We start from the raw sequence: 25169 nt of genomic DNA, 5'->3' as shown, positions 1-25169 counted from the left end.
AGCAATTATACCCCAATAAAGATGTTTTTAAAAAAATTGTTAAAATTAAAAAAATCTTCCGCGTCATCCCTTAACTCCTCCTTTGCATCTGTTGCCTCTGATCCCTGTCCATTTCACCTCCTGAGTCTCGTGTCCCTTTCCTGCTCTCACCCCCTCTGCCAGCCCCCATCCACTTTCCCGCAGTGCATGGCTGACATCCTTCTAACTGTTCTCTCTCCCTCCACTTCGTCCTCCTCACAGCCACCAACATGTTGCTAACCTGAAATCGGATACACTCTGGATAGGATGGCTTCTCAATGCCTCCAGAAAAATATCCAGTCCAGCCCCAACTTACATTTCCAGCCCCTCTTCCAGATGTTTCCTGCTTAGTGTGTCCAGCCGCACCGTGCCGCTCTCAGAGCCCTGGAATACACAGCAGCTCTGTCTCCGGTGCCCTGCCTGGGGTGCCCTTTCCCCTCTTACCTGGTTAATTCCTAAGTCTCCTTTTAAGACCTCAATCAAATGCTCACTCTTTAGTGAGGGCATCCTGCCCTCCCCTCTTTCCCTTCTGCCCCCCAGCGCAGTCTGATCTACATTGGTTCCAGCATTTGTCACTCTGTGCTGTAGCTATATCCCCTTGCACCCACGCAGCCCTGGATCCTGGCCCATAGGAAGTACCCAATAAATGTACAAATACTTGTTGACTGAATGAATGACCTAGCCATAAATCTCCCTTTCAAATTGGGACAACCAGAAAGCAGCATCCTTCTCCCTGACTGGACCTCAGGGCAGGGGCGTGTGCGGTTCACCTGGCTTCCTTCATTCAGGTTGGCTGGTGTGTTTTGGTCATGCTCAAGCTTGAGGTTCTGCACACCGATAGACGCTTGCAAACGGGAAACGTTTGTGCAGACCCCATCGTGCAGCCGAGCCCCTTCAGGCCTCTCACTGTCATCACCCTGACCCTCTGGTCTCCTGGCAGGTGTGTTCTTCACTTTCCACACCTTCCACCTGGAGAGCAGCCACGACTACCTCCTCATCACGGAGAATGGCAGTTTCACTCAGCCCCTGAGGCAGCTGACCGGTTCCCGGTTGCCAGCGCCCATCAGCGCTGGACTCTACGGCAACTTCACTGCCCAGGTCCGCTTCATTTCCGATTTCTCCATGTCCTACGAAGGCTTCAACATCACCTTCTCAGGTAAAGCATGTGAGGGTCCCTCGGGGTAAGTGATGGCTGAGTACTCTGTCCCTCCCACCCCCCCACCCTGCTGCCGGCCTCTGGTCTTCCCAGTAGATGGCTATCGGTCCCCTCCCCAGCCTCTGGGAGAGGGATCTCACTGCTGCAGCAGAAGATAGTCGGGTTAGACACAAGGACGAACTTCCTTATAGTGGGCTTGGAAGGAGTTAGCAGGTCTGTTGGGGAATCTCCTTCTGTGAAGGTATTTAGGCTTCACTCTGAACATGACCAACCCAACTGATTGAACTAGAGGACCTCAGGAGTCCCATCCTGCCCTAGTAATTCCAGATTCTTCTTCTGATTCCACTTCCACTACTTCACAACCACAGCAATTTCTAAAAAAAAAAAAAAAACGAAAAGGAAAAGAAGGGAGACTGAAACTCCCTTTTTGGAGTGTTTTGGCCTCGTGTGGGGGCTGCTTCAGCAATGCGAATTGAGTAGCGATGGGCATTTATCTCTGTGTTTAGGAATCTTGAAAAGAAAGCTCTTTAATGTGCATTCGGGGAGAAAAGAGGACCCTTCACTCCTCTAGTACCAAGTCCTCCTGCTGCTCTCAGACTATTGCTCCCAGACCACCCCCCTCCCACCACCAGCCGGGAGCAGAGACAGCAGATGGATTTCCCCAGGATGGCTGAGAGATATCTGACCTCTAGGAAATGGGACATGGCCGAGCTTAGCCTCACAGTGTCCCTCCAGCAGGTGCCACCTGCCATGTCCTGGCTGATGGGACATATCCAGCCAGTCTGCCTCATCCAGGCTCTTTCTCCCCACCACACAGAGCCCCGGGGTACTGTGTCCCAGACGGGAGATGCCCTTGGGGATGAGGGAAAAGGTACTTCTATATCATCACTAGAGGTATAAAAGTCACTAGAGGCAGGTCCCTGGTGCATAAATGCCACTCCGTCACACATGCCATCTGCCTCAAGTGCCAGTGTTACCAAGACACAGCTTCAGCTGAAGCACTTGCATTCTTTTTCCCAATGTAAGTTGCCCTAGGCTGGGTCATGCATTGTGAACCTCTAGAACCAGGCTGATTGAACTGATCTGGCTTGGTGCCCGGGGAGAAGGAGGCAGGAGAGTCCACAAGCCTGAGGCTGGGGTTCATGTGGAGATGAAGGGACAGAGGAGGGAAGGGTCAGCCTCAGAAGTACTCCTGGGAACCATGTTTCCAGGAAGGCGGTGCTCTCTCCCACTGCTCGTGGTCTGGAGGCACTCAGACCGCCCAGAACACACCTGCCTGTTCTCGCCTGTCTCTGTCCCTCTCGGGCTCTCTCTCCTTCTCTCCTTACTTTTCGTGCACCGGTGTGTGTCCTGTACCTCTGTCTTCCTGTCTCGTCCTCTTCTCCGTGGTGTCTTTGTCTGTGTGTTCCCATCCTCCGCGTGTGACCCCAGCTCTCCTGCTGCCTTTCCAGAGTATGACTTGGAGCCCTGTGAGGAGCCTGAGGTCCCAGCCTACAGCATCCGGAAGGGCTTGCAGTTTGGTGTAGGCGACACCTTGACCTTCTCCTGCTTCCCCGGGTACCGTCTGGAGGGCACGGCCCGCGTCACGTGCCTGGGGGGCAGACGGCGCCTGTGGAGCTCGCCTCTGCCAAGGTGTGTTGGTAGGTGGTCACGTGCTTTCATTTTGCTTCACTAATGGGGTTGGCCGGACTTTAGTCAATTGCTGGGAGGTGGTGGAACGCACCTGGGCCAAGAGGCCGACAGGACTGGGTTTAAGGACTGTCTTAGCACACGGTTACCTTGGGTGGGTGGCCTACCCTCCTTCCACGCCAACCTCCTTATCGGTACAGGAGAGACGGCAATGCCTGCTTCATGAGCTGTTCTGTAGCCTCAACTGCCCTTTACAAAGCGGGTCCACAGTAGGCACTCGGATGAAATCCATTTCTGTGCTGTTACCTCCCACCCTTAACACACATTCCCATGGCTAATTGATGCCTCTTGCGGAGAAATCTGGGTGGGGTGTGTGGGTGCACCTATAGGAAGGAGGTATGACCTTTGCCCATGGAGAATCCCCATCTGGTTGAGGAGAGGGCTGATTTTACTTGTCCAATGAGGGTCCGATAGCTTTTGAGAATCTCTAGAAAGACTTCCTCCATTCCGCTGGGGAAGAGAGAGAGAAGCAGGAGTTGGGTTCATTTATGGAGCACCCACTGCAGGTCAGGCATGCTTCTGGACGCTGAGAATACAAAGGTGAACAATACAGAGAAGGTCTCTCCACTCCTGGTCTCACATTCTGGTGGGGGGAGATAGGCTGTAAACGCATGGATGTGTAGTGTGTCGGGCAGTGTTGAGGGTTACAGAGAAAGATGGTCAGCTTAGAAAGTGCTGGAGGTTTTTATAACAAGTAGTCAGGAAAGTCTTCTCTGATGAGCTGACGTTTTAGTAGAGATCTGAAGGGATTCAAGGAGCTAATTCATGGGAGAAAAGGGAGCAGAGTACCAAGGCCCCAAGCCACGAGGATGCTCGGTGTTTGAGGAATAGCTTGGAGGCCAGTCTGGAGCTCGCGAGGGGGAGAGCAGTGGGTGGTGAGGTTAAAGAGGCAGCTGATGGAGTTGGCACCAGGAGCCCTATGACCCAGGGTCCTGCCGGCCTCCTTGCCAGCGTGCTGGAGCAGACTTTTCAGAGCTTCAGGCCCAGAGGGTGGAGAGAAGTGGGGTGATATCCCAAGGACTGGGGACAGGTGCTGGCTGTCCCTCATTTCTAAGGTTCACGGCTCTGCCTGCTCGATGCTCACACCATGGGGCTAGATGGAACACAGGCTGGATCAGTGGAGTACCTTCCGTGCTCACTGCTCTCCGCTAGTGCTAAATATTACGAAAAACCCCAATATACCAAACAGGTCAAAGCAGCACTGCACTGACTGAAACAGGTGCCGGCGTCTTGAGAGCCCTTGAGGTCAGCCTTGCCCAAGACAGCCACACAGAGCCCTGGGGCTCTGCAGAGGACAGTCGTAAATAGGATGGCAAGATGGGCTGGGCGTAGGCTGTGGGGTCACCTGGGCCCAAGGGTGAGTCTCTGCTCTGCCACTTACCAGCTGTTATATCTTGGGCAAGCCACCAGACCCCAGCAGCTCCAGCTTCCTCGCTTATAAAACAGAGATAACAACATCCAATTCACAGGCTTTATTCCAGATTAGATGACGTAATTTACATACACCAATGGGGTGCTATATTATTATCATTTTGCCAATAACCTTTTTATCATTATTTATCGATGACATGACCAACAACCAATAACCCTTTGCGATCTCAGAGGGGAAACATTAAGACAAATAGATGCAGAATTCCATTTTTGATCAATTAACTAATCTCAAAGTTTATCCTTTTTCCTGCAACCATCCGCCAGAGCCTCCACCCACCCTGACCTGGACACACATTCAGACACACATGTAACTCCCACTGCGTAGGTTCAGTTTCGATGTGGCTGCTAGCAGCTCCTTTCTGCTCTGGAGAAATGTCTTCAGCTAAGTGGCCCTGAGGGGAATTTTTCCTGAATGGGATTATCCAGGACCACAGATACGCACACGCCCCAAGTTCTGCCTCATTGATCTCATTACATAAACTCATTCTTTAACTTATTATTCCAGTTACTGTTTGTTCATGGTGCCTCACAATATTTTCATTATTACATTTGTCTTCTGTTTTGTATGTATTCATAACGCATAGCAATTATAATCACCTCTAATTACCACCAGCCCGCAACAGAACCTCAGGCTGGAGGTATCACGGGAATGCCCACCCGGGAGATGCTCCCAGTCGCCATACGCACTGGAGGTGTAAATTGAATAACTTACCAGGAACATTCCCTACTGAGAAGGAGATGAACGGTCCTGGGCTCTAATTCATTGTGTGACAGGGCGACACAGCCCCTGACCTCAGGGTCCCCTGAGCTGGATGTGGAAGAGACAGCCCTGATCCCAGAGGACCCCATTCTGCGCCAAGAGTCATGACCCTGCCCTTGGGAGCCCCGCATGATGGAGCAGACCTACCTCTCTGCCTCGGGAGCCCCAGACTGATGGATAAGACACAGCCCCTGCCCTTAACGAGACCTCTTCTGATGGGGATGACAGAAGTCGTAGATGCCCGAATTAGCCGCAGCACTTTCTGGTGCAGATGACTGTTTGTTTCTCTGGAACATTTATTTCTCCATTTATGCTTGTGTTTGGCTTTTCCGTGCATCTGCTCACCTCCCCTGATACTTGGAAACTCTCCCAAAATCAAGTGCCAGGTCCTGCTACCTCCTGTGCACTCGCTGGTGCCCTGGAAAAAGGCCTCGGTAGGGGCCAAGGACTGGCCCCATCTGAAGCTGTCAGCCCCCTTCCCCTCCCCATAAAGGTGTCAGGCATGTGGGAAAGAGGAGAGGGTCATGCTGGGGCAGAGCTGGCATATAGCTATTGTGCAGCAAGCCAGGGTAGGAAGGAGGTGCAAAAATATGTCAAAGCCCACGTTTAAGGTAAACCACCTTTTAGGAACTAGGCAGAGAGCAAGAGGTATCAGGAACAGTGAGGGCGCTGTGAACGTCAGGCAGCCAACACGTGCTTCCCGAGAAGCTTCTTGGGCCTTCGGCCCTTCCCGGAGCCTGGGCAGTTAGGGCTCCAAATAGAAGCAGATAAGCTGCGCAGATTCATCAGGTTAGATGGGGAGAGAAAGGATTAACGCTTGTTGAGGGCCTACTAGGTGCTAGCCACTCCCTATATGTTCACCTCTTTCATCATAAAATTTCATATATGTATTCTCTCTAGTTTTATGTGGGTGCTGTTATTGTCCAGATGGAGGCAGATGAGGAGACCGAGGTTCAGAGAGTTGATATAACTGGTCTGTCTGAGTCTAAAATCCATGCTCATCCCACTGCACTTCCATCTAGTCATTCCCTAGACGGAAGAGAATACTGTGTGATGCCCAGAGATGATGGAGAGCTGCTTCAGGGGGCTGCCCACGTGATGTGACTGAGTAATAAATGTCTGAATATGCACAGCCCTCAGCACCCCCTCCCCAAATGCCCCCCTTCGTCAGAGGGCCCCCAGAATCCTTACACACTTCAGAAACATATCTACCTAAAGCGTCAGCAGCCGCCAGGGTGCCCGTCCACCACCCGCCCTTTAGTTTCATGCCCCAGCTCCCACATTCATTACGCGCGTTCGGACACTCTGCAAACAGGCTGAGTTTAAAGTACTGAAAAGCGAGATTTCTCCACCAAGACAAATGATGGCTGTCCTGTTCAGTTTGAGCTGCTATAAGAAAATACCATAAAGTGGGTGGCTTCAACAACAAGCATTTATTTCTCACAGTTCCGGAGGCCGGCAAGTCCAAGATCAAGGTACCAGTGGATTCAGTGTCTGGTAAAGGCCCTCTCCCTGGTTTCCAGATGGCAGCCTTCTTGCTGTACCATCACACAGCAGACAGACTGCAGGCTCTGGTCAATTCCTCTGCTAAGGGCACTAATCCCATCATGGAGACTCTCCCCTCGTGACCTCATCTAGACCTAATTACCTCCCAAAGGCCCCACCTCCAAATAGCATCACACTGGGGAATCAGGGCTTCAGCATAAGAATTCGTCAGAGGGACACAGACATGCTGTCCATAGTAATGACTTATGTGACGTCTTAGGAACCTGAAGCTGGTCCTGAACTGGAAAGGGCCCAGGGAGGAGGGCTTGTCCCACCAATCAGAGGACTGATTGGTGGGACATGGTCACCATCTTCAAAGTTCTAAGGAGCAGCCTTGGGGACAAGAGAACACACAGAGGTACAACTAAGCCCACTAGAGACTCAGCTCTGAATGTTCCTGTATCACGTGCTCCCTCCACACTGCTGTGGCCCAGCACACTCCAGGCTCAGGGCAATTGAAGTTGAATATGTGGTGACCTCAGGGTCCTTCCAGCCAATGACTGTGCCTAGAATAGGGACACTGAGGAATGGTTTGGGGAAAGCAGATGTGCTACCACCAACCTCAGAGATTCTGCACATGCTTCGAACTCCCCATATGTCCAGACAAATAATGGGCCTGCCATCGGACTTGCATTTATATCCTTCCGGAACCTAATCATTTTTAGAGCTGGCCATCCTCTGAGGTCAGCGTCCTCCGTATTTATTCATTCATTCATTTGGCAAATATTTATTTTACAGACAATCTGGGCTAAGCCTTGGAAATTCATGGATTCATTAAGCATGACCCTTACCTTCAAGTAACGCACAGTTTGGGTCGGGGGTGCAGACAAGAAACAAGCCGTCAGGGTGCGATCTGGTAGACGCTCTGCCACAGGAAAGCCCAGGAAGAGGCTTCACAATTATCAAAGACCCTAGAGAGCCAACTGCAGGTCCTTCAGCACATGCCCTGCACTGAGCTACCCCTTTCATCGCTGCTGCTGTCCTGCCCAGGCGTGGAGCAGAGCCAGTGGGTGCTGGAGATACAGAAATATGACCAAGCCCTAAAGCACCCACAGGGCAGTGGAGGAGATAGAAATGTTAACAAATAAGTCAAGTAAAGTGTGATGACCGGGCTTCCCTGGTGGCACAGTGGTTGAGAGTCCGCCTGCCGATGCAGGGGACGCGGGTTCGTGCCCCGGTCCGGGAAGATCCCACATGCCGCGGAGCGGCTGGGCCCGTGAGCCATGGCCGCTGAGCCTGCGCGTCCGGAGCCTGTGCTCCGCAACGGGAGAGGCCACAACAGTGAGAGGCCCGTGTACCACAAAAAAAAAAAAAAAAAAATGTGATGACCGCTATAAATAGCGGTATAGGAACAATGGGGAAAGAATGACTAATTCTGGAGGAGCAGGAACAGATTTTGAGAGGAAGGTGTGAATTCATTAGCTGTTGAATTAAACAGGGTTTCCATGTGTCTGTGCCAAAACTTTCTTCAGAGCCTCAGAGGCCCTAAATTCCAGGACCAAGGGGGCTGAGTTGTCAGCCCCCCCACCTCCTTGAATTGAGAGACTTGATCTAAATTGCTAAGTACCAGGGTCTTTATCTTGAAAACAGGGATGCTAATTGTGCCTGCCTTGTGGGGATCGGTTGCTGTGACTAATGGCTGAAATGATCCGTGTAAAGCTTGGGAGATGCTAGCAATTATTATTCAATCTTGTCCCCTCTTCGTTTGTATCCTCTGATACTGAAAGGCTTCATCCCTCCTCACTTGGCTGCCCCCATCGTCCCCTGACGCCCTCCTTGGTCATTTCTGTTGCTATGATACTATATGAACAGGTGGGAGGGAGAATGGCTGCTTCATAACACTGTAAAAGTAAAGGGTGCCTGGTGGGTTTATTTCAATTTCTGCGGAAGAAAAACAGACAAATCGAAGGAGAGAAATAAAGGAACGTAACAGAACTACAGGTGGGCAGGAGTTAAAAACAAACAAAAACTTTGATAAGCATTCCTATAGACAGGCAGACAAATGGACAGATAAACAGGCACTCTGACAGGTAGAGAGGCAAACAACTTGTCATCTTTGTAAGGTCCTCCAGCGCTGTGAGTTGTTTGTTTTCCGGATGTAGCTGATGGGCGTTAATCTGTGATTATTGTGATTCTCTTTCCAGCTGAGTGTGGGAATTCAGTCACGGGCACTCAGGGCACTCTGCTGTCCCCCAACTTTCCTGTGAACTACAGTAACAACCACGAATGCATCTACTCCATCCAGACCCAGCCGGGGAAGGGGATTCAGCTCAAAGCCAGGGCATTTGAACTCTCTGAAGGAGATGTCCTCAAGGTAACACTGATAGATTTCATAGGGTATGTATGTTACGGGATGCAAAAGTATGGTCACCACACTCACTTATCTCTGTGTGAATGACCCAACCTTTCTTCTTCCCTCCTGAGTCCCAAGATGTCCTCACGCAGCTGGGAGAAGTGAGAATCTAAGACAGAAGTGTAGGCGGGTGTATTCTAAAGAATGTGGCTTTAGAGTTTGCTTAGGAGCTGACTGCTCTCAAGTATGTATGTGATTGAGTAGGGGTTGTCTGGATAGTAAATCACCACAATAAACTCAGTTGGAATGGCCAGTGGATCAGGTTTTCCATTGTGGACTCTGACCATCAACCTAGATGAGGAAGAGTTCATAGAATATGTGCATTTGTGTAGATATGTGTGGCTACAGATATGTTTATATGTATGTTTCCACATGTGTGTGCATCTGTGTCTGTGTCTGTATTTGGTTGGGGTGATCTGTGTCTGTACATACTCGTGTTCTGTGTGTGTGCATTTGTGTATGTTTTGAGTTTATGTTTCAGTGACCGGTGGGCTGTTTCAGTAGCTTCAGTGTACCATGGTGATGGCCTGCATGTAGCAGTGGGGTTGAAGAAAGTGGATTCAAGATCTACATAAGAGAAAGAAGTGAAAGGACTTGGACTAAAGAAAGGGTTATAGAGAGGGACTCGTTAAAACATTGAACACACTATGACTGTGTTTCTTTGTGTGTGTGATTTGTACCTCCAATAACACATCGTGAGTGTGTAATCAAAGAGTTGACTCTGGAGAACTTATCAAAGAGTTGCCTTATTTAAAAGGATTATAAGGAAAATCTCATACTGAGTAGGTCCATTTTCATCCTAGGCCAAGAAACTTTTTTATCTTATTCTAATATAGTTTTATTCCCTGTAGCCAGAGAAGTCTAGACATTAGAAACAACCAAAAGTCACCACTCTAGAAAATCCAAAGAGAAACCATTAAATAATCCCCACCCATTAGGACTCTCTGTAGATATGATGAGTACACTGTGCTTTTTATGCAAAGATGATACTCTTGACCCACCCTCTGGGATATGTGTGTGTGTGTGTGTGTGTGTGTGTGTGTTTGGAAGGCATTTCTCACTCTTACCCAATTACTCTTGAACCCAAGAGGAAGTACCATGAGATGACCAGTTGGGCCTGAAACAGAACAGAATATGGCAAAGTGGCCCAGGAGGGAGTGGGTTCCTATCTGGCTCCTTAAGCTCTACTTTTCAACCTCTAAGCTCCCCATACACAGAAATGCAGTGTGCATCTCCCTGTAAGTGAACAATAGACAGGACTTTATACTTTCCAAGGGCCATGTCTTCAGGCGTCTCCCTTGACCTCAGTTCTCTCCATCCATTTGTTCATCATCAACAACAGAGCCTCAGAGGACACACCCAGGGCCAACAAGGCCAGAGGGACTTCCGTGCTCTAGTGCTGCAGGTGGAATTGAGGAAAGCTGGACAATGCAGAGACCTTCTTGGAGGAAGGATGCTGTTAACCCTGCAGAAAAAGGCATTTTGGAGACAGAGTTTTCGGGTTTTGAGGGGAGTGTGTGCAGTTCTGTGCGTGTGGCCTGATGGGACCAGCAGAAGGCCTCCTGCCTTGGTTGCTAGAGGCCACGTGGAGCGTGGCTGGTGCCCAAGCGTCCTCTCTAGGGTGGTCTGGACTCAGAGTAGCACCTAAGACATAGTCAGCAGGTGTGCATACCCCACTGCACTATCAAGGTTCTGCCTCAGGGTTGAGACAGAAGAGAGACTTTTGGAGGCGCTCAGGGTAAGAAGGGAGGGACCTGGGGCACCATCCCCAGGTCAGAGGTCAGGGAGGGCTCAGGCAGGGCTCAGGACCTCAGGTGACCTGCAGGGCTGTCGGGAGAGGGAGGTGATCTCCTGTGTTTCTTTGAGGGATCTTCCCAGACTTCAGACTTGGTCTCTGCAGCCGCCTGCCCGGCTGGCCCTGCTACCAGCCTTCTAACACTGGGCTCCACCTTCTTGCCGAAAAGCCTCTTCCTCCCTTTCTAGGCCTCTGTAGTGTCCTCCTCAGAAGGTTGGGCTGTGGTGCTGAGCTGGCCGAAAGGCCATCCACACGATCCTGTAACCACCAGAGCTTCCATAGTAGGGGGTCTGGGGAAGGGAGGGCAAGGCATCCAGGGAGATCACGTAGTTTCCTGTTCTAGCTCTTCCCCTCAGGACCCTTGCCCTCCCGAGGGAGAACCTGGGACACGAATTATTTTGGAGTGAAAAGAAATGCACGGTTATAGTTTCCACCCTGCAACCACTGTCAGCTGCAGTGGCAATGCTCTTTACACCTGTCACTCCGATCTACCTGGACACAAAGAAGGTGGCACCCAGAGTCACCTCCAGGAGCACCCTGCCCTTGCCCTGGTGTAACTGGCCCATCTGCCAGAACACTGATATATTTCCAATCCTGAGGATATACCTGTCCCTCCCAAGAACCCCAGTGCATACCTGGACTCCTTCCTGCCCAGCGAGACCCGCCACTTCCTCCACACTTGCGTCTGACCAACCCTCCAAACCTTCCATACACTCTTGGATTTCTGACCCATGAAATGACTGTTTTCTTGCATTTGTGACTCTCAATCTTTTCCTTACATTTAATAACTGAAAATTTCTTAGACCTCACTCCTACACATACTCCAGCTTGTCTCCTAGAACTACCTGATTTCTTCTGTTTTGGCCTCCACCAAAATTTCGACCTCTGTCATCTGCAAGACAGAAGGTCCTCTAAATGCAATAGTGTGGAAAGACAACAGCTCCCAGCTCAAGACGGCACACGAAGCCCATGTATATAACTACATCCTCTATGGTTCCCACGGAAATGACTAAAGGGACATGAAAACGGGAAGTTAGGCAAGGGTGCCTTTCACATACAACTTAAAGGAATATTTGCCAAATGGAATACCCCCCAAAAGGGGTCCATTTTGAGAAAGAGCCTAATCAAAGTGTAATTCACATAAGTGAATTGAAATCCTGCCAGTGGATTAAGTGCTAGAAACCTCAAGGAAAGAATGCATCTAAGACCACCTAACTCAGAGCAGCAGAGCCTGGAGCCAAGGACACACCATGGGGCTGTTGGCAGGGGCCGGATCTCAATCCAACTAGCTCTTCTGGAAGCGTACAGGTCTGAGAAACCACACAGAGCCACAGTTCCCTCTCAGCATGACTTTCTGGATTCTGTTTGGCTGTTGTTGGCAAGCTGGATAAAGCAGAGTAATGCCATGGCTGGCACCTAACAAGAGTGGGCAAGCTCATTTGAGAAGAGGCTGCCACAATCATACACACACACACATGCACACGTACATACACATATATGCAATCTCCCTCACACACACATGCTTTAGTACCAGGAGCAGGAGAAGGTGCTCCTATGGCCTCTTCTGGCTTAACTCTTCTGCTCCCCCTTAGGGGAGCTACTGGGTCTTTCCATTATCCATTTTTATTTTCCATCTGTCATGGTGTGCCAACCGGAAAATGAACTGGATATGTGTGAATATTCAGTAGATCAGAAGAAGGGGACCCGTCTGAGGAGTCAAAGTTAATTGCCCCTCTGCAAGCAACAAAGAAAAAAAAACACTTTAAAAACGTCTAATTTGTATTCTTAACAAGATTTGAGAGAATATTATATTTATGACACAAAAATAGGCAATAATGAAAACAGAGCAATCTGAGATGAGGGAAGACTGAAGAGATGAAAAACATAATCACCCAATTAAAAAATGGAATGGACGCAATGAACAGAAGATGGTAAACCACAGAAAAATGAAATCACTTTATTATAAGATAAATGTGAGAACTTCTCTCACATCTCATAATGAAATGGAAAAGAGAATTCTCTTATATTAATAAAATGCACAATCAATTCACAGTAAAACTTTATGTGCCAAATAACATAGCATGAATAAATTAAATAAAAATTGCTAGAAATGTAAAAAATTTTAATAAGGTCACAGTCATTGTGGAAGATTTAATATACCTCTGTTAGTCTCTGACGTATCACCTAGGTTAAAAATAAATAAGGATTTAGGTAGCTTGAATAATATAACAGAATAAATCCAAAGAGAGTGGAAGAAATACTTTTAAAGATAAAAGCAAAAGTGACTGAAAAAAGATAACTTTAAAAAATAGCAATTATCAACAAAACCAACTGGTTCTTTGAAAAATAGTAAAACAAACAAAATTTATGGGACTGATCAAGGAATAAAGAAGCCACAAATATGTAATTTTAAGAATGAAAAAGGAACATAGTCATAGATAAGGTAGAGATTATGAAAACAATAAGAAAATGTTTAGGAAAAAGCATAAGACAAAAAATCTGAAAGCTTAAATGAAATGGAAATTTTTATAGATAATAAGTACTAATATCAAGAAAAAATACAAATCTGAATAAACCAATAACCATTTAAAACATTGGAATTCTCCCGTATTCTCTCTCAAAGTCCCCAGACCTAGCCTATTTTACAGGTAAACTCACAAACTTCAAGAAACAATTAATCCCTGCAATAATCAAACTGTGTCAGAAAAGAGAAAAATTAGTATCCATCTCCCCACTCACTTTATTTAAATAGGACAAGTAGAAATATTGATATCAAACTGAATAAGGGCAGCATAAAGTATTAGGCCAGTTTCACTTATGACCATAGATCTAAAAATCCTAAATACAGGGCTTCCCTGGTGGTGCAGTGGTTGAGAGTCCGCCTGCCAATGCAGGGGACACGGGTTCGTGCCCCGGTCCGGGAAGATCCCACATGCTGCGGAGCGGCTGGGCCCATGAGCCATGGCCGCTGAGCCTGCATGTCCGGAGCCTGTGCTCCACAATGGGAGAGGCCACAGCAGTGAGAGGCCCCCGTACCGCAACAACAACAACAACAAAAAATCCTAAATACAGTATCATGTTGAATCTAGCTGTGCATTAAAACAAAAATGACCAATAGGATGGATTCCAGGAACGTAAGGATGTGTCAACATTACAAAAGCTCCTAATTGTCTTTATTGGGCAACCCATATGAAATTGTCATTTTTGTAGGTCAAGAGCAGTCCAATATCAGCAATTTCATCCTATAAACAGATTAGGAGAGAAAAATACATGATCCTGCCAAAGTGTCCCGAAACATCGTGTGATGAAATTCAGTACTGATTCATGATTTTTAAAAATATCTCATAAAGCTATGGACAGAACTTTCTTAATCTAATAAAAATTTTCTGCCAACACGTATAGCAAACATTATACTTAATGACAAAACTTCCTAAGGATTCCCAGTAAAGTCAGGAACAACACCAGTTCTGCTACCACCAATAGTATTCAGATCCAAGCCACTGCAATTATACAAAGAAAAGAACAAAGAAACTATAACAATTAGAAGAGAATATCCAAATTGTCTCTTATTTGGAAAATATAAAACAACCAGTTGATAACCTATCAGACCAATAAGACAATTTAGCAAAGCTGCTGGTGTTTCTACAACCAATTCAAACATGTATTCAGAGGTGGGGAGAAGGTCTCATAATAGAAACAAAAACTATAAGACACCTAGGAATAAGCCTAATGAAAATGTGTATAATCTTTACTGAGGAAATTATAAAACTTTATACTGAAGGACATAAAACTAAAATAAATGCAGGGAGGTTTCATATTCAGGGCTGGGCAAAGGCTATGAATAGGCAATTCACAGAACAGGAAAGTAGAATTGATAAACATACAAAAAGATATTCCACTTCAGTGATAATCAGGGACATACAAATTCAAATGGGATACCATTTCACACCCATCATATTGGAAAATTTTAGAGTGCCTGAAAATATCAAGTGTTGGTGAAGATATAAAGCAATGAAAGCTGTCATACGTTGCTAGTGAGAGATTAAATTGGTATTACTCTTTGGAGAGCAATCTGACAACATCTAACAAAGTTGAAGATGTGCCTTCCATGTGCAACCTGCTTCTCTTCGCTGTTTTAGTTCTAGATATATGCCCTAGAGAAACTTGAGCACCTGTGTGTAAGCAGACATGCATGTAGCATTGTTCATAGGAATGTTACATTGAAACTGTGTGTTAAAAGCTATCCATTTAGCATATTCATTTTGAAGGCAGCCATCTTGCTGAACTGTCTTATTAGATGTAGTGGTATGTGCATATCAAAAATCAAGTTGTATGGGACTTCCCTGGTGGCGCAGTGGTTAAGAATCCGCCTGCCAATGCAGGGGACACAGGTTCGATCCCTGGTCCGGGAGGATCCCACATGCCGCGGAGCAACTAAGCCTGTGCGCCTCAACTACTGAGCCTGCGCTCTAGAGCCCATGAGCCACAACTACTGAGCCTGTGTGCCACAACTACTGAAGCCTGCATGCCTGGAGACTGTGCTCCGCAACAGGAGAGGCCACCGCAGTGAGAAGCCCGCACACCACAACGAAGAGTAGGCCCTGCGTGCCACAACTACAGAAAGCCCGTGCGCAGCAATGAAGACCCAACTCAACCATAAATAAATAAATAAATAAATAAATTTGATTTGTACACCTTAAATATATGGAATTTTTATTCATCTGTTACACTTCAATAAAGCTGAAAAAAGTGGAAACCTATAATAGATAAAAAGAAAGAAAGAAGGTTAGATGTAATGGGTGTGTATAGATTCTCTTGGATTTGTCAGGGATAAATCCATCACCTGTATATAATGATGAACTGGACCATCAAAGCAATTTTCTTATGGACAAGCAATATTCTGTTAGGAAATAAATGTATACAAGGGCCCAATTCCCAGTATCAATAAAAAATATAAAAATGCCCAGGAATAAGTAATTTTACTGAGAGATATAAAAGACAACTTGATTAAAATGGAACCAGATGTCATGTATATGGATAGGAAGATTTACTATCATATAGATATGTTTTCTCTCTTATCAATCCAGGCATTTAATATTAATCAGTCAGAATTATACAAGTTGTTTTGGGTCTTTTGGAGGGATTGGGGGTAGTTGTTTCTCTTAATTTGATAAAATTCTTCTTGAGTTTATCTAAGAAAATAAACATGGGAAGACAATTTTTTACATTAAAAGAAGACAAATGCGAGGGGACTCGTCCTACCAAATATTTAAATATATTACAAAGCTACAATAATTAAAACAGTTTAGATCATGCACAGGAATAGGCAAATAGATAACTGCAGTAGAATAGAAAGTTGAACAAAAAAATTTATATAACTATATATGTGATAAAGTTGGATTTAAAGTTGGTGATGGGTGGAATATTTACAAACAGGGTTTTGTTAAAAATGGCTAATCAACCAGGAAGAAAATATATCTTATACCATATGCCAAAATTCCAGGTGGATTTACGAACAAAATTACTGAAAGAAAATATTGGTTTATTTATTTATCGTACATTTGTTGAGTGCATCTTATGTGCCAGGGCACATATTCCCCATATTCTGGACAGTGATATGCGAATGATTATATTGTGGGTTGGGTTAATTTTATGATGGTAATTTCTACAGCTGTTTAGGTGCTGTTGTGGAAAAAATATTTAATGATTTGAAAAATATACACATTATATTAAGTGAAAGAGCAGGTTACCATATAGTATCTATAGTTTGATCTTGCTTTTATAAAAAAAAAAATTTAAAAACTATATAAGGAAAGATATGCATAGAACGAAGCCTAGAAAGATAGTCACCAAAATGTTATGAGTGCTGAAAGTTGCCTTCAGTTTCTTCATGCTTTTCTGTGTTATAAGTTTCCTGCAATGAATATTTTATCATAATGACATATTAAGAACAAAAATATTCTTAATGAATTAAGATGAATTATTCTTTGAAATTAAGGAAAAAATCCTATTTCCATTATACTTTTATTGATTAACAACAATTTCTTAATACCATAATATATCCAGTGAGTGTTCAAATTTCCAATTATCTCATAAATGTAATATTTTTTAAATTTACAGTTTATTTGAATCAGGATCCAAATACCTTGTACATATTGGATTAGTTGCCTCAAGTATTTTTTTAGTCTTTAGGTTTTACCTCCATCTCTTCTTTTTTACTCCCTTGTAATTTATTTGTAACTTGTTTATTTGTAATGTATTCATTTCATATGTCCCTCTGTCCTCCATATTTCCTATAAGTTGGAAATTGGATCCAGTGGCTTGATCTGATTCAGGTTTGATGTTTTTTTGGCAAAATGACACCACAGGTATTGGTGTGTTTTCCATTAACAAGCACATGATGTCTGGTTGTCTCTCTTATTGTGATGTTAGCAAGTGTTGATGATTAATGCCTTGATCAGTTAATTAGAAAATATATGTTTTTTTTGTTTTTTGCGGTACGCGGGCCTCTCACTGTTGTGGCCTCTCCCGTTGCGGAGCACAGGCTCCAGACGCACAGGCTCAGCGGCCATGGCTCACGGGCCCAGCCGCTCCAAGGCATGTGGGATCCTCCCGGACCGGGGCACGAACCCGCATCCCCTGCATCGGCAGGCGGACTCCCAACCACTGCGCCACCAGGGAAGCCCCCCAAAATATATGTTTTAATGGATAAAACTCTTTTTATAACAATCTGGATGCAGCAGTGGGCTGAACTCTTTGAACTGGTGTCATGTCTATGTCTGCTGGCACTCTGGAATTCTCCCAGTCTATCAGCGATATAAAACAATTGCACATAGGATCTGGAAACAGATTTTTGAAGCTCCCAGGGGCCTAAACAAATCTCTGATATACAGCACTGTTAGCTTGAAGGGTGGCTTCTTTTAGAAAGCTTTGCTTCATGAATAGTAGAAAGAATGGAAATATTGTTCCAATTTGCTGGCAGCTGGTACCACATCCTGTGCCACGCACAAATATTCATCGCCCACCCATAGATCCCATCGTTGATGTTTACCAAAGCAACAGGGCGTCCTTCACTCAATCACAAATTCTGTTGTTATTTGCACAGTTATCTGGAAAGGAGCAGCAACCTCGGAACCTGGGGAGCCAGTTCATTATTCTGAAGATTCTTGTCTTTGCTGGTGCTCAGCAGTTCAGGGGACAGATGGGAGTCAGGGAAGCCAGATGCCTGCACGATTCCACCCCTGGCTTGCTCCAGCCCTCGTTGGAGCCCTCATTTTAGGAGGGAAGGGGCAGAGACCGAGCTTGGGGAAGGGGAAGATACCATGACACCTGACACGCTGGACATTTTAACTCCATCCTGCTGGATCCTAGGGGTCATGTCCAGCAGAGTGTGAGACTGAGGCCACTGCCACAGTGGGGTGGGATTAGGGAGGAGGACGATTGTCTCATCTCCTGGAAGGGCAGGATGGAGTGTTTAGCAATGCAGAAAAGTCAAATGCTTGCAGCCTGCCTGTCTGCAGAAACAGATGGTTTGGGCACTCAGGCAGCCCCAACCTGGTCTCCCCAAGCTGCTGAAGAGTAAGCTGGTACCATCTGGGGGTGGGGGAACTAAGACCAGATCTCCTCTGAAAAGGTTGGAACAGCAACCAGTTCCTAGGGGTATGATTCACACCAAGATGGGCTGGGCACAGAACTGGTACCAAGTAGGCTAGCAGGGCTGGTAACTCACCCGGTGGCAACTCCACTCTGCTGTCTTCCTTGCATCTGACGACTGACTGTCCCTCTAACAGTTGTTATCAGTGCTAAACTCTGGGAATGTGGGCTGTTGGGTGGGAAACCCTTGTTCAAGATAAGGCCATGCTGATGTGGGGTTGGGGTCTCTCCCGTGTCCAGGTCTACGATGGCAACAACAACTCCGCCCGTTTGCTGGGGGTGTTCAGCCGCTCTGAGATGCTGGGGGTGACATTGAACAGCACGTCCAGCAGTCTGTGGCTTGATTTCATTTCTGATGCTGAGAACACCAGCAAGGGCTTTGAGCTGCAGTTTTCCAGTAAGTCTTTTTCTCATCTGAGTGGACAGTGAAATCGGGCTTTCCCCGGTTCCACACACAGAGAGGCTGGGCTCTGGGACATCACCCCTCAGTTAGTGGGTTTGATTTTCTCTAACTGATGTGTGTTTAGCTGACTGTTTCCCCTAAGGCATTGTGCCCGTGATTTGGATAAGCTGCCACTTGGCGTACAGCTCCATGGTTACACCTGTGAGTAACTTAGCTGAGAGTCACAGCACACCTTTGACTCACTAATCACCATTTACTCACTAAAAACAATAAGCGCTGAGCCTTTGAATTAAAGCAACCAAAGATAGCCTTTCCTCATGGTGACATTTATAAACTAATGTTCAGCTACAGTCAGATGTAAAAAATGCAAGCACTAATGTATAATTATGCTCTTTTTTACTACTCCCTAAAGAGTCGAGGCTTGATTCTTTCCCTTTTTTCCTGATTTTAACTTTCTCCTTTACTCCTGAGATTTCAAAAACAGAAAGCACCGAGGTGTGTACACAGCCGCAGAGTACTTGGGATGACATCTCCATACTTCGGCTTCACAGCTATTTTATTCATCTATTTGAGCTTCTACTTGCCCAGTGGCTACAAAGAAATGTGCTTTTGTAGCCTATTTTAAAAGCCAGTGAATATCCATCAGCTGATAAATGGATAAGTAAAATGGGACGTGTCCCTCCATACAATGGGCTATTATTTGGCCATAGAAAAGGATCCAGTTCTGATCCATGCTGCAATGTGGGTGACCCTTGGCCACATGATGAGAAGTGAAAGAAGCCTGTCACAGTACATGTAGACACGTGTATTGCATGAACCGTTTATATGAACTGTCCAGAAGAGGCAGTTCCATAGAGACAGAAGGAAATGTGTTAGTTGCCTGGGGATGAGGGAGTTGAGGGGAAATCACCTTCTCTTTGAGGTGATGAAAATGTCCTAAAGTCGATTGCAATGTTAGTTGCACAACTCTGTGGATAAACTAAAAGACACTGAATGATATACTTTAGTTGGGGGAGCGTTTAGTATGTAAGTTATGTCTCAATAAAGCTGTTAAAATAAGAAAACCGATGAGTGCACTCAAGATTCCTCTTGCCTGGGTGTGTAGGGTCTGTGCTGTTACAGCAGGCCCATCAGTGGAGGAGGATTGAACAGAGTCATATTCAAATGCCGTTTCTGTCATCTGAGATTGTGTGACTTTGGAACAATTTGTGTGACCTTCCCGAGTCAATATTCTCAGCTATGCAATGCACAGTTACCCCTCCCGGTAAGACCTGTGAATAACAAGTGAGAGCTAACACAGGTGGCCACCGTGCCCTAGGAGCTCTGTGTAAGCTCACAGAGGTCTCCTTCTCCAGGCTCGTTCAATAGAGTGTATTTAAGCAGGACAAAATTGAGCTTTGAAACATACATTTAGAGTGACTTTTCCATAGTACACTCTCCCATCAGACTGTCTCAGTTAACAAGATGGGAAGAGCAGCTCCCGCTACCAAAATGCTATGGGGTCAAACCAAAAAAAAAAAATAGGAAATCCGGACTCTATACCTGAAAACTATTAAAAGCTGTCCTGGGAGAAATAAGTGAAGTCATTTACATATAGCAACAGGGAGAACGAACACTCCGTAACAGACCCTTACCTGAGCACAGCCATGTGACACCCCGAAGGGCATCTCCATCAGGACCCAGGGGCCTGTGCTGGGGGGCTTCCTTAAGGATGCGTGCTCTTGGTGGGGGGTGGGGAGGGCGGGGTGTGGTGTGTGCCATGACACCTCTTGATCACCCTTATCTCTTCTCTCATCCCCAGGTTTCGAACTCATCAAATGTGAAGACCCAGGAACCCCCCAGTTTGGCTACAAGGTTCGCGATGGAGGCCATTTCGCAGGGAGCTCTGTGTCCTTCGGCTGTGACCCTGGGTACAGCCTGCGGGGCAGTGAGGCGCTGCTGTGTCTGAGCGGGGAGCGCAGGACCTGGGACCGGCCGCTCCCCACTTGTGTCGGTAGGAGGCCTCTTGCTCTTCAGGTGACCCCCCTCGGGTGTCCCCTAACCCCGAGTACCCAGCTCTGGTCTCATTAAGGGTCTCCCATTGGCCCTCACACTCCAGGGCCTTGGGGCCGTCTGAACCGTCCTGTTCACCGGAGTCATGGCTGGCCCTGCCCACCCTTCCGCATGTCCTCACTCTCACACCTTATTACACCCGCACGACAGCAAGGCCAGGCAGTGGCTTGCCGCTGTCATACATTTAGCAAGCGGGACCAGAGCCAGGTCATGCCCTCAGAATCGTAATCCTCTCCGCCAGGAGAGGGAGGGTCAGTTTGAAGGAAGAGGTGGACTTTTTGCCTGGTTCCAGGGGTTCCTTCAACGCCAAGTCTCAGATGAGTCTCCAGCTCACTCTGGCCTCAGTTTCCCCATAGGCAAAATGGGGCTCATGCTTCCTTTTCCGGAATGTTGAAAGAGTCAGGTCATGAACTAACATCTGTCTTGTTCTTGAGAAAGAGTCAGATCATGAGCTAGCATCTATCTCACACTTAAGAAAGAATAAGATAATGAACTAGCACCTTCTTAAGCCTGTGGTGCTTCCAGCATGTCAGCACAGGCTCTCTGGAAGCTTCATCCTGTGTCACAGGACAAGAGAAGCCTGGTTCAAGGCAGAGGTGGGAAATAGGCAACACCCGTCCGTCTGTCTGTGTGGCCTTTCCACCTCTCACCCCCCGCCTCACTGTGCGTGTGACCCTCCCTGCTGACCAGGATTCCACCACGCTGCTTTGTCCTGTATCCCCAGCCCCAAACACCACACCTTTCCCTCTCTCCATCTCCTGCCCCATGGCTCACAACCTCAGCATGGCTGTGCAGCTCTGGTTAATCTTATAAGGACAAACCATCCACCGGGAGAACGTTTAAGTGCCTACTAAGCGCCACCTGCCAGAGTCCTCGCAGGTGCATGTTTGGGTATGTACAGAGGCGGAGAAATAAAAAGGAAAGAATAAAGCATTCTTCCTGCCCTTGGGGAGTCCATACCCCGGCAAGGAGAAGAGACACATAAACAGGTCGTTGTAATACAAGATAAGCACTGTAAAAAGAGTAAGTACCAAAGCGTTGAGGGAATTCGAGAAAGTTGTGCCTAGGAGGTGATATTTCAATTGAGACTTGAAAGGATGGGTAGACATCACCCACAGGCGGGGAGGTAAGAGCGATGTTCTTTTACCCCAGGCGACTGCATGTTAACAGGACCTTCGACATTGCTACCCAACAGAGGGTCTAACGGTGAGGATTTCAAACCTGGCTGTGGATAGATCACGATAGTGGCCTCTAGAATCTTCCTCCGTCTGCTCAAGTAGACCTCATCCACAGGCACGCCCCATCCCTTCCTCCCTGCTTCCCTGTTTTTGTCCCCTTGTTTCTTCATGTGCCAGGCCCTCTGCCAGGCACTGGGGATACAGGGAAAAGCAGCTCCCAGGCCAGTGAGGGAGACACAGGCATGAACAGACAACAGTATGATGCCATAGGAAAGCCAAAGCAAACGAAACGTGGAGGAGGTGATGGCTCCCACTGCAAGACACTTATCTACTTTGCAAAAAGCTCCACCGTAAGGTCCTTCTGAGTGTCTAACCTGCCAGTTGGACCAAACTTAGAGAATCCACTCAAGCAGTGCTAGTGAGGGTACTTACACTTTGAACCTCTGAGGGCTTCCCCACCGAGACTCCCTCAGGCCCCATGAAGGGAAGGGAGGCTGTGTGTTTGGGATTACGTGTGTATAGTTTTTCACATGTCATGTTGTGATGGACTTGATCGTGGTCAACATCCAGCCGTTTTCTTTGTGGATGAGTGGATGCTACAGCCCAAACGAAGCAGCCAGGGCTGTAGGATGGTCATAAGGGAGAAGACCAGAAAGATGAGAGTCTTAGGGTCTTGTTGGTAAATCTGCTGCATGCCAGCCACCTGGCTCCCCCTGCCCCCCTGTCCGTCCCCAGATAAAGTGACCCCTGAGGAAGGAGCAGTCGTGTCCCCGAGGAAATGCTGCTGGTGCCCCTGCCTCCAAACTCTTGCCTCTGGGAAGCAGAAGGGGCTGTCTCATCGGGAATACGGAAGGAAGCTACAGCGCAGGGGCAGGGATAACGTCCTGGCCCGTTTCTAGCTGCCTCTGCTATTTGTGGAGCCAGAAAGCCTTCCTCCCCACAACTTACAGCTCATCCTCCTATCCACACCCTGCTCCCTGCTGCCGGCCTGTGCAGCCCGACATCTCTCATTCAGGTTGGCATCTCCCACCCCAACGTCAACACGGGCGTAGTTACGCAGGAAGAAAGGGCCCGGTCTCGTGGGCAGGCTCACTGCAGAGGGCCCCTCCCCCGCCCTGCCTTAGTGGGCCCGGGGCAAGCCACGGGGCCCAAGAGACACTTGATGGGTCCTTTGTAGCAGCAGATGAAGGTCAGTCTCCCATGTGTGACTTTGATCCCCTCATCTCCTACTTCTAAGATCTTGCTTAATCAGATCTTTCCTAAAAAGCTTTGCAACAAATCTCTTCATCTTCTCTCACGCTCCCTTGATTCAGACCCTTCATAGTAACTCGCCTGGGAAGCAGTAAGCTTCTCTCGTTCATTTGATCATCCACCCACCTGTTCATTCAATAAACCCTTGTTAAAGCATCTGTGACGTGCCAAACACCATGCTAGGCACTTGATGTACAAATATAAGTAAGACAAGGTTCCTGCTGCTGAGGAGTGAAGGAGGTAGATTTTGATAACCGGTTACACGTCTGTGATAAAAACCAGTTCATGTTATAATGGAGACGCAAAAGAGGATAGTGTCAACTCGATGTGAGGAGGGGAGGGTGTCACAAAAGGTTTCATGGGGAAGATGCTGGCCGACTTGTCAGTCCAAGGAGAGGCCTGAAGAGGCCCAGTGTGCCTGGGCTTGTGGAGTTTATCACACTTGGCTGGACCAAGGGGTGCCAGGACGGGGCCAGAAAAGGCCAAAGGGAGCCTCTCCGGGGGGACTTGATGGGCTCTCCTAAGGAGCTTGGACTTCACTCTGGAGGAAAGCAAGCAGTGATATGGCCAGTTTTGTATTTTAGAAAGGTCCTTCTGGTGGCACTTCTGGGGGGGACGCAACTCTGCTACCCTAGAGATGGTAAGGGCCTGAGCCACGACTCTTAACAGTGGGGGCAGAGGGGGGGCAGGTGTGAAAAGCACCTGAGCCCTGGGGCTCAGAGGCAGATTAGACGTGGGGAGGAAGAAGGCCAGCCTGTGACCTGGAGGGCTGCTCTCACGGGGAGATGGACCTCTTCACTGGTGCCCTGCCTCTAGGTCCACCCCCCTGCGCCCCTTCACACTGCCACAGGAGCATTCTCTCTAATGTGTAAAGGGCACTAGTGTGTAAAGTGATCAATTTACTCTCGTGCATAAACACTGCAGTTCTGTGCGGTGCCCTCCGATGAAAGATGCTCGCCCAGCTTTCCAGCCCTGCCTCCCTCCAGGCCCCATCTCATACCCCGTCCCCCAAGCTGCCATGCTGTTTCCCACCCCCAAGGAGGTTCGCAGTACTCTTCCCTGTCGGCCTCCCCAGCCTACGCCTCCCACCCACCCGCCCGCCTCTCCCTGCCCTGCGCTGGAGGAAACCGATCACCTCCTCCTCTGTGCTGCCACTTGCCGTGGATGTGCGTCTGTCAGGGCGCAGGGCACACACTGTGGCCGCCTCTTCCTCCAGGTCTCCGGGGGAAGGACGCCACGCCTTGTGCTCCGGCCACGTGACACAGGCCCAGTTCCTGTCAGTGACCAGGTTCACATGTCTGTGCCTTCTCAGGAGACCTCAAAGATCTGGTCACAGAGTGGGCCATCAGCCCTACCCCCAGGGGCCGTTTTTGTAATAGCTTTAATGAGATAGACTTCACGTACCATACAGTTGGCCCCTTTAAAGTGTACCACTCACTGCTTTCCAGTGTAGTCACAGGGTGGTGCAACCATCACCACAATCTAATTTTTGAACATCTTGTCTCCCCAGAAGGAACCCTATACCCATTCGCAATCCCTCCCACTGCCGCTCCTCGTCAGGCCTTGGCAACTACAAATGTACTTTCTGTCTCTGTAGATTTGTCTGTTCTAGATATTTTATATAAATAGAAACACACAATATGAGGCTTTTTGCGCCTGGCTTCTCTAACACAGCATAACGTTTTCAGCATTACGTTCATCCACGTTGTATCGTGCGTCAGTACCTCATTCTTTTTTACGATCAGGTAATATTCCATAGTACGGGTATACCACATTTGTGAATCTGTTCAACAGCTGATGGACATTTGGGTCATTTCCCTTTTGGGGATATTATGAATAATGCTGCAGTGGTCATTCGTGTACAAGTTTTCATCTGAACATACGT

At 47.5% G+C, this 25169-nt stretch overlaps 1 protein-coding gene across 3 annotated transcripts in view; it reads left to right on the top strand.

Annotated features, from left to right (window-relative positions):
- Positions 1-25169, top strand: part of CSMD2 (CUB and Sushi multiple domains 2) — a 668701-nt gene that overhangs the window by 444330 nt on the left and 199202 nt on the right. For all 3 annotated transcript variants that reach the window (XM_067725393.1, XM_067725392.1, XM_067725391.1), the window contains 5 exons: positions 959-1174; positions 2626-2814; positions 8744-8913; positions 18641-18797; positions 20605-20796. In XM_067725393.1, the coding sequence (XP_067581494.1) occupies positions 959-1174; positions 2626-2814; positions 8744-8913; positions 18641-18797; positions 20605-20796 (924 nt within the window). The remainder of the gene's footprint in view (positions 1-958; positions 1175-2625; positions 2815-8743; positions 8914-18640; positions 18798-20604; positions 20797-25169) is intronic.

This window comes from Pseudorca crassidens, chromosome 2, assembly GCF_039906515.1.
Source record: "Pseudorca crassidens isolate mPseCra1 chromosome 2, mPseCra1.hap1, whole genome shotgun sequence".
In the NCBI taxonomy this organism is placed as follows: Eukaryota; Metazoa; Chordata; class Mammalia; order Artiodactyla; family Delphinidae; genus Pseudorca; species Pseudorca crassidens.
This window is presented reverse-complemented; position numbering and strand designations above follow the sequence as displayed.